The sequence below is a fragment of the Condylura cristata genome, unplaced genomic scaffold, assembly GCF_000260355.1.
Source record: "Condylura cristata isolate star-nosed mole 26May11 unplaced genomic scaffold, ConCri1.0 scaffold00008, whole genome shotgun sequence".
Taxonomy (NCBI): Eukaryota; Metazoa; Chordata; class Mammalia; order Eulipotyphla; family Talpidae; genus Condylura; species Condylura cristata.
The window spans coordinates 8,908,507-8,919,144 of NW_004567109.1; the positions used below are offsets into that span (position 1 = coordinate 8,908,507).

At 35.7% G+C, this 10,638-nt stretch overlaps 1 protein-coding gene across 13 annotated transcripts in view; it reads right to left on the reverse strand.

Annotated features, from left to right (window-relative positions):
- The window catches only part of EIF4G3 (eukaryotic translation initiation factor 4 gamma, 3), a 236,988-nt gene that overhangs the window by 167,569 nt on the left and 58,781 nt on the right, over positions 1–10,638 (reverse strand). For all 13 annotated transcript variants that reach the window (XM_012722291.1, XM_012722292.1, XM_012722290.1 and 10 more), the window contains exon 2: positions 6,133–6,208. In XM_012722291.1, coding sequence (XP_012577745.1) covers positions 6,133–6,208 — 76 coding nt within the window. The remainder of the gene's footprint in view (positions 1–6,132; positions 6,209–10,638) is intronic.

Below are 10,638 nucleotides of genomic sequence, written 5' to 3' on the forward strand. Positions count from 1 at the left end.
AGACAGGTAGATAGATAGACAGGCAGATAGATAGACAGGCAGGCAGATAGATAGACAGGTAGGTAGATGTTAGACAGATAGACAGACAGACAGATAGATAGATATATAAATGTCCCCCCTATAAACTCTTCTGTCAGTTTCCCATGGTCAACTGCCCTGACCAGTTTTGGTCAACTTTTACATACAATTCAGGAATCATCACACTATGGAGCAGTACTGTCCACTTAAGCTCTCAAACCCCACTTATTTCATAGTGGTTAAACAATAACCTGACATGCATTCTTCCAAACTTTTCTGTACATTTATAAATGCAAATACATTACAAGATAAGCAACCATACAGAAGTCTTAGCAGGGGCTCCCTGGTGACCGAGGACTTAAATCTCTCTCGTGTAACCATCAAGGCCTGAGTCTGATTGCTGGCCAGGGAGCTGACCCACAACTAGGACAACAAGCCTCTTCTATCTTGCCCACTGATCCCCTTAACAGTGTATTTCAGTGGATCTGTCTACTCTACCTCTGGTGAATCCTCTCACCTCACGCACCTCTATCCTATACCCCAGTTCTTCTATGCAAAATGAGTAAAATCTTTAAAAAAAAAATAGTAGTAGTATCAACACATCAGAGATCTTTCCAAATCAAAACACATATCCATTCATTTTGCTAACTGGCTACATTATATGGAGTTGCATACCTACATTTTTCAATTATGAATTTGTCAAAAGTTGACTTCTTAATAAGTTTTTCACACCTACCATTTTATGCCCTCAAAAGTACCTACTATTTTTTGAGAAACAAACATGTATGCACAAGCATAAAATGAAAAACATACATAAACTTTTTTATTGTTTCAGAAATGTCAACATAAACAGCTCACAAAGTAGAGAGCAGTTTTAGACTATCACAAGTAACATACATCCAATAAAACTCCTTGATTGCACAATAATTCATAAATAGCTAGAGATGAATATTATTAGTGTCAAATGAAACTTCTGAAGAATGTGAAAGTGAGTTCCTTGAGCTTTCTCATTTGTTTCATAATCATCTGACTGAATCTTATTATTTGACAGTAAATATATGTGTTCAACCACTATTACCCCATCATTCCCTGCACATAATAGGTCCTTAAGTGTAAAGTGGCTGATTTTCAATAGTACTTAATGACATACATATGTAATAAGTTGAAAATTCACTTTAATTTGATTTAGTGGCCACAAGAAATGACTGATCTAATGGTGAGAAACTTGCTAGCTGATGTAAATCCAATGCAGTTCTGAACTTCCACAGAAGGTTCCCAAGATAATAACCATTCCATTACACTGTAAAGACTGGCAATTGACAGGTGCTTTGTACTATTTCCTAAATGCTACCCTCCCAATAATTCACAAAACTAAAGTGACAAAAACCTGCAATTACAGTAGCACCCAGGCAACAGGCCTTACAGTATTTTAACCAAAAATGCTATCTGCAATCATCAGAGCCATGTGTCTAATAATGACAGTGACCAGAAGAGGAAACAGTAAAATGCCAACAGTATTTAACAGGTATATACTAATACAAGTAATTTCCCATATTTTTTTTTTTTTTGGTTTCATATGACGTATTTCTTAGTTCATTAGAAACACTTAGGGTTTTTATTTTAATAAAAAGTAGACATTCAAAAGATAAATATTTATGGTAAATACCAAAGTTTTAAAAGCCACATTATTAAAATTAAATACATCTCATGTAAACTGTATCAGGCAATGTGATTTCACGGATTTTGATGATCTTTTTAAAGTACTAAGTTTATAAAGACTCATCTTTCTTTATTAGGAACCTTAACAACATACCTATTCTTTGACTAATTAATGACTTTTAGAAAGGTAATCCATGAAAATTATCCAAAATACAGAAAAGTTTTAAATTCAAGGAAGTTATTTCTGACAACAAAAACATGAAACTAAGTAAGTGGAAACAACCTGATGTTCAGCTCCCCTCCAAAATAACGTTTACCTCTATTAATTTTTCTCAACAAATACCTTACTCCTTACCCAGTTTCCATCTCTATTACTACCACAAAAACCCAGTGTTCAAGCCATGATCCACGACATCATCCTTTATTCTTCTTACTCAACCCACATTAAGCTACCATCATAGCCTACAGACTATTTTCAAAATAAACACTAAATCCTACTATTTCTCTTTTTTACTGCTACCACCTTAGAACAAGCCACCATCATCTTTTGCTGTAACATTATAATGACCCCTTAACTGATCTGTCTGTGTCCACTCCAACACCATTATCAACTGCTCTCATCATAGTTTACTTTTCATATAATAATTACAGTGGCTTTTTAAAACAAAATTTAGATATATCACCAAGTTTCCACTTTTTTCCCATCACATGTAGACTAGAATCCAAAATCCCTACCATAACCTATATTGCCCCACACAATCTGATGTTCCAGCTATTATGCAGAGTTCTACCTCCAACCTCTCTCCTCTAACCACCCTGGACTCCCGGCAGCTCCAAGACCACACTAAGTATGTGGCTGTCTGTGGACCTTTGCACTTCGGTCCCTTTTATTGGAAATGGTCTTTGCTTTGAAACTGGCAGGGCTCACTCCCTAATTTCTTAGGTTTCTTAAATGCTACAGAAGACCTTAGAGATCTAACTAAAGTAGGATGTTCAGTTAGTCATTCTCTACCCCTGTATCACATATCTCACATTACCACATCAAGAGCATGCACACATGGACATGACCACACAGCATAAATTTATTATCATTTTATCTCACAAACAGGTAAACTCCGTACAACAAAGGTTTTGGTTTGCTCACTACACTAATATTCCCAACACCTAGAAGAGTGCCTGACACAAATTAAAATCTTAGTATTTCTCAAATGATGAATATTAAATTATTAAAACAATATATACAACCATATATTATTTAAGAAATGTTTTCAATAGCATTGGAAAGGCTAATAATATAATATGACAAGTTAGAGCAAAATATCATTCCAAACACACACAAAAACAAAGGAAACTACACCAAATCTGGTCATAGCAGTTGTCTCCAGAAAGCCCTTAAACTTACTAGAAATTTTCATTTTCTCCTTTTACCTAATTTTAAAAATAACTCAATGGTAAAGGTATATTCTTATGGGAAAAAAACATAAAATTTTAAGATTTTTCATTTTGACAGAAATTATGCTGCACTTAAGCTCTGTAATTTTTTATTTTATTTTTATTTTCTTACATTGCTGTTTATTTTTGTGTAGTAGATGATTTCTCCACTCATGTGTAGTCTCCCTAATTCTCCTGCCACCAAATCACTCGTGAACAGTCACATCATCCTGTGCTCTTCCCTGCCCTGTTTTGACCCATCTCTCTTTCCCTCCCTGCTGTCTACAGTTTACTTCAAGCTTTGTCTCTCTTTTTAATTTTTATTTTTTGAATCTTTGTTCAGCTTCTTATATTCCTCCCACAAGTAAAGCCATCTGATTCTTTTCTTTTTCCTTCTGACTTTGACTTATTTCACTGAGCATAATCCCTTCTAGTTCTGCACATATTGCTGCAAGTGGCATGATTCAAGCTGAATAGTATTCAATTGTGCATGTATATGCCATATCTTCTTGAGCCTTTCATTTGTTTTGGACATTTAGGTTGTTTCCATATCTTAGTTATTATAAAAAAAAATACTGTAATAAAGATAGGCATGCAAGTCTCCTTTCAAATTAATGAAGCTCACTACTTTCTAAACTTTAACCTAAAAGAAGTTTGTACCAGAGGACAAATTTAAAGATCCTTTTCAACGTGAACTGAAAGTTTCCTATTACTAGGGTGCCAAGATAATTTATTGACACAAGCTATGCAACCTCTGTCATCAGACACGGTACGTATGGAGGGGAATTGCTCTGAAAAATCAGACTTTCCACGCTAACTTATGTTATGACCTCCCTTTTTGTATAATTGGGATAGCAAAATATTCTGAGCAACTTTTGGCTTACAATTGGATTGCCTCAGCCGCATAAGGCCTGCCTGCCCTGACAAGCAAGCACTGCACCAGGGTGAGAAATTCCTCTGAAGTCATAAGTGACTTGACAACTGGCTGATCAATAAAAAAGCAAAAGGGCTGTTTCTGCAAAGTCTCTCACTGCTGGATGGAGGAAAACCCAAATCTTATCATTCTACTATCTCACCTAGCCTTCTATTCAGCTTCTAAAAGAATTACTCAAACTTCCTACTGTCTGGCCTTTAGTTATGGAAATTCATCCAGGTTGCCTGTTTTAGAGCTAGTCAAGTTTTTTACCTGCTACACTTCATAGCAATCCACAAAAGTCTTTCTGGCTAGTCTTTCAGGATTCTACTATCTAGTCTTTAAATAAGGAAACTCACCTATGTCTCCTATTCAGAACAAATTATGCTTTCTACTATCTAGACCATAAGGAAACTCACTTAAAACCTTTTAGCAAGTTTCTTCAAAGAACTTTTCCGAAATTTGATTTGCAAGAAATTTCCTCTTCTTGTCTCCCAGGATGTCTCAGGTAGAAAAAACCATCAAGTAATAGATTAGGTTTAAAGGACTTTATTTTTATCAATCTCCACTATAGTAATATTAGTCTTAAACTTTGGGCATCTATATACCTGTTTTTTAACGTTGATTGATTTTAGAATATTATAATCTCAAGTAAAGGTCAAAAGGACCCCAGACTATTCTTAGAAAAAAGGTGATTGTAATCTCAACCCCTTTTATATGCTAATGTCATCCCCCTGCCTGCTTGAAATGTATAAAATAAACCTCTGCTGAAGGCAGAGCAGGAAGATTTGCACCCAACTCCGACTCCCATGTCTTCCTCACTCCAGCTCCCCTTTATTCCCCAATTTTTAGAATATCGCCTCGCCAACATCCTTCCCATCTTGAGACCCTGCCTGTGTCAGCCGCTCGACAGCCTGAAATCGGGGCTGGTCCCCAACAATTTATCATCCTAACTAACCCATTTTAAGAGTTAAAAGGGATGCATACAGTAATTAACAGGTGGTTGGTGTTGATTTACAACAGTTTATAAATTGAAACTTGTTTTAGGAAAACCAGGACACATGATCACCTTACCCAAGATGTGCACAATGAAGTTCTAAGTTTTTAAGATGAGCTTAAAACTTTCAGAACTCTGAACTCTTCTTCTTCAAATCTAATACCCATGCCACACAGGAATGTCTACTAGCAACTCTGTTAATAATTACTTTGAATCTTTATTTCCTAGGAGGACTTTTCTTCCCTTCCCTGCCTAGAAAAATTCTACACCTTCCAGCTCAGTATACTTCCTCCTCTTCCTGTATCTATAGCATGTTTGTATCTTTAATCAATGGTTCTTAATTTGGCATTTATGAATGGCCTGGTAGATTAGCAGTGAAATTCTGAAATATATGTAAATAGTGGGTACATATATGTTCTTTTTTTTGAGAAAATATTATGGCTAATTTCAGATTCTAAAAGTAAGTCCTAATACAAAAGCGTAAGAATCGTATTTAACTAATCTCTCTCACTACACTATAGCTTTCAAGCACCTTGTCTATATGAAAGAAATGGTGTGACTCTCCAATTCTCCTTCAATTCCCATAGGTTCACCTTGAATCTGCTGCGGATTTTATTACTTTCATCATCGAACTTGGAAATTTCCCTCCATTTATGAATTTGAAGTAATTAACATGAAAAATTACCTTTCCTCTCTTTAAGACAAATAATCTCCCTCCAAACTTTCTGCAATTTTACATTCCATTAGAAAAGCAAAAAACAAAATTTAGTTTAAAAATTTAATCTTTAATGTAAGAAAAAAATTAAAACTCAGTTTACTAAAAGGATCACAAAATAAGACCAGCGGTGGGTATTTATGGAAAGAGGAAAAGAAGACAGATTTACAAGCCTATATTTTAACACAATGTTTGTTTCACCCTTTCTCCTTAGATTAACATAATGGGGGGGGGGGAGCGATCCCACTTGATTATATTATATACATCTAATTCTATTCAGGATTTTATTGGACCTTCTGCCACAAATCTATCAAGTGCCAATCAAACAAATATTACCTGTAATATCTACAGTTCTTACGAGAATGTAGATGCACAACATAAGCATTTTGAAGTACTCACCGTGCTGTACACTGCAGAGACAGTAGGGGTGAAGATTCGATCCTCAAGAGGCTGCTGCACAGGTCCTCTAGGAATTCTAGAAGAGTGAGTTAAGGATCAGAGAACTCAAAAAAAGAACTGCCTTAACAGTAAGAAAAAATTACCTCCACAAAATTCTGTCAACAACCCCAAGTGTGACCCAATTAGCAGGGCTATACACTCACTGCTCCCCAGAAACTGGAAAACAAAGTATTTTTTCCCAAGTGTGACTAGATCAATCTCTCCAAAAGTGATTCCCACGATAAACATTCCAAGGAAACTCAAAACAAAATTATGAACATTCCAAATTTAGGCCCATGGCGAGTCTGGTGCCTTTACTTTACACAGGGAAAGAATACAGAAGTGTAAGTAGGATCATCAGGGACTAATTCATCACAGTGGAAACTGATGACCAAAGCCTAGCTGCTCTGCTAAACACTTAGAATTAGCAGATGACTGTTCCCTTGTTTTTCTACTTTTACTACTACTTCCCCTCCTACCCTGTACCTACAGACCCCCGTTTTTTAAATGAGGCTCTACAGATCATTTAACTTAAAATATTTCAGCATGTTGTCAGGACACTCTGTTAAAGAAAAAGAGTATCATGTCACTTACACTTTCAATATTGAAAGTTTTAAGTTCTTCTGGTAAGATGAAATTTTAGCTCTTTAAAAAATGACAACCAAGACTAGCAACAAGAGACCAATAACAACTATTTCCAGAAAGTGAGATTACAGAACTACAGTATGTACTTTTAGTACAACAAATATAAATTTGTATAATTCACATATATTCTAAAAATAATTATAAACATAGTAAACATGAATTGATAGAATCCTTCCTTCAATCTAAAAAAATTTAATAAACTAAATGTCAAAACCAGTGTTACCTTAGTAATAATAAAAATTAAAAGTATCTCATACTTTCCACATATTCCTTTCTAACTCAACAAAAGACTGGAAAACAAAGTGACAGCTGCAAGTTATGATTTTATATGGATAACCAGATGTAGAAGTCTGAAAAAAATCATCAGAAGTAAAATCCTTTATATTCAAGTAGTAGAAATTTATAGAAGTAGCAGGTACAGATAATACAGGAAATGAAGGGAGCTGAGTTTATGGAAACAGTTTTCTGCTTTAATTCTTAGTAATGACTGCACTTTTTCATATGGCAGTATCCAGCGAGCTATGTACACTTGAGAAGTATGAATTTTATTGTGCATGAATTACATTTCAAAAAATGTTAACTTGAGTATTTTAATAACTGGCAACTAGGTTTTGTGGCACCACCGTCCACTAAAATGTCTACATAAATAAGCATGAACAGGCACTGCTAAGCATTTTGGTCTGAAGCCGTATTCAAAGAAAAGACAGTCAAGAAAACCTCTTCCACTACAGCATACATTCTTCTAATTCTGCCTGCCACTAAGCTAACTATGAGCTCTCACCAAGTTCTCCTCTTCCAACATAAATCATTGGCTGCTTGTTTGCCTTTAAGCTCCAGGTAACAAAAAAACAAAACAAAAAAATTCTGGTAGTACCATATAACATTTAAATTCAAAAAAAAAAAAAAACCCATATGCAATACTCCAGAATGTTTCTATTTTTTTTAATCTCATGATTTAAGCAGCCTAACAACTTGACATTTCTGTGTTATCATTTTAATGTCATTAGGAAATGCAAAATCATTAGCAATTAGACACCTGAATAATCATTAAGAAAAAATAAAAATACAAAATATTTTTAATTCTCCACTTTTCTAATAAATTAACAAAACTAAAATTTCAGAAATTAAATTGAAGGCTAAAAGAGTACTCAAGCACAATAATCCTAAATTGGTTGGTAAAGTACTCAGTACACACTCTTCATTTCAAATGTCAACTAGCAGTTTCAAAATGTTCAGAGACCAAATTCACTCAAGAAATCCAAATATCTCTAAGAAGGTCACATGACCTAAATGTTTCCTAAGTATACTATAAAGAAGAGGGCAACAATAATTCTTTAAACCCAGATGTTTAACTTACTGAAATTTCATTACTGATAAACTAAAAACTCTCTTTAAGATGAAGCTTCCTGATCTCTGGCAATCCTTTCTGACCCAGAAAGGATTTGACTGAGGTTTGACTCAGAGTCAGCACCTCCTTTAAAGGTAAATTTTGACAAATTAGAAAACAAGTATGAAGTGAATAGCAACTTCCCTCCAGTCTGCTGAAATACTTAATGTTCCATTTATAACTCGCAGCGAAACCTTACCTAATTCTGAACCAAAAAATTACTACTTCAACAATCAACATGATAATATTCTTAAGATGACAGCCTCACCCTGGTAATGACTCTTTGAAAGGGAACATGAGGGTACAAATCCCATTGCAAAAAAAACTCCTTTACAGAAGACACAAGCCACTGATTTTTAAAGCATGAAGACAAATATATTTAGAAAGCTCTTTTTCTGTATTATTTCTTCTTTAAAGCTTTAGAGCAAGCTGGTATGGTCTATCAATTTATATTTTCTCTACTTTCTCCTTTTTGATAAAAGAAAGAAAACTTGTAGGGCTTCCCTGTCAGCGACATCAGATTATCATCAGCCACTGCTGCATGAGGGAGCTGACCCACAGGGTTCAGCAGCCCTATCCTGACCGCCTGCAGCTCCCCTCAGCAGTGTGCTTCAGTGGATCTGCCTATTCTGCTCCCCACTCTGTCCCTGGTGAATCCTCTCATTCCCCTCCCCTCTGGCCTATCTTGTATGCATAAATAAAAAAAAAAAATCTTTAAACAAAAAACAGGTCCAGTTAAAAAAAAACTTGTTAATCATAAGAAAATGGGCAAGTATTCTACACAAAGAAACACTATTTCAAATATAGTTGCTTTGGAAATAACTATTTTCTTTACATTAGTTCTGACCCATAAAGGTCAGAACTTTAAAAATTGAAGAAATACAATTTAAACAAACCTACATATTTTAAAAATAGCCCCTATAAAACAAAATTTAACCTAGCTTTATAAAAGAAATACATTCTTTTGGCCAGAAACACCATCTCCCATTAAATTGCAAAAAAAAAAAAAAAAACCCCACAAAGGGAAAGAGGAGAGGTCTGTGTTCTCCTGGCCTTTTAAAAAACATGGGGTTGGGCCCTCCCTGGTGGTGCAATGAGTTAGGATGCAGCACTGAAAGCTGGCCAATGCAAGCTCAACCCCCGGGCCAGAGGTGACCCACACGGCATGGCAGACCTCTCCTGACCTGCCCACTGCTCCCCTCAGCAGTGTACTTTCGTTCATCTGCCCGTGTTCTATCCCCCACTCTGTCTCTGGTGAATCCTCTCGCCGCCCCTGTAGCTCTGGCTTATACCCCAGTTCTGTGTGCGTAAATAAATAATATTTTTTTAAAAAGAAAGAAAACATGGAGTTGTTCTCTGTGCCACACACATGTGAATCTACAAGAAAGCCAGCAAGAGGATGGCCCCACAAATTACTACAGCAAAACTGGATGCATCTGCAATGTTACCTAGTATGCAGTTGGCACTGTTGTAAACACAAGTAAAACGCAAGATTCTTGCCAAGAGAGAATTAATGTTCAAACTGATCACATTAAGCATGCTTAAGAGCTGGGACAGCTTCCTTAAACATCTGAAATAAAAGCATCAGAAAGCAAAAGAGGAAGCCAAAAAGACAGGGACTTGGGCTGGACCACAGCACCTGATGCCCCACCTAGAGAAGCACACTTTCTGAGAACCAGTGGAAAAGAGCCTGAGCCGCTGGGGCCCTTCCCTGCGGATTCAGGGCATGACAGGCACTAGCAAAATAAAAGACTGAATTATACGAATATTCAAATTTTTCTGTCCATATTTACCACCAATTCACCAGAATAAAAGTTTACCAGTTCTTTAGAATTTAGATGTGCAAAAGTACATACACCTTCTTTCACGTTTTATTTTTGTCCTAAAAGTATCTGCAGAACACCATCTGCATATGGCCAACCGGAAGCCATTATAATGCATTTTCTGTTGTTTAAGGTTTTTGAGGTTTATTTTGTGTTGTGCTTTTTTTTCCCCAAACAAATACAGAAACTAGCCCCAGGTCAGTAAGCCAGAAAAAACCCTTATTCGGGCTCTGGTTTCCAACCAACTCAAAACACAACTAACCAGAATGGCAAACTGATTTCCTAGTACATTTACATTTACCTAGAAACATACTAAGAAAGGTTTTTAAAAGCCATGACACTGTCAAAGAAAATGGCTGAGAACCATGTTATTAATATTTCTATCCACGACTTTCTATAATATACACATGAAAACAAGAATGATATACTCATAAATTACAAACCTAGTTTTTACTTCTCAAATATTTAATTCTAAGACAGACTAATATTTCACCGAGTCTACTAACACCCAATTCAAACTAAAAGCAATTTATATGACAATGCAAAGGTAGACAGCAACAAAATACCTATCTTCCTTCAAAAATGCCCACTTCTTTAAATCAGAAATCTGAG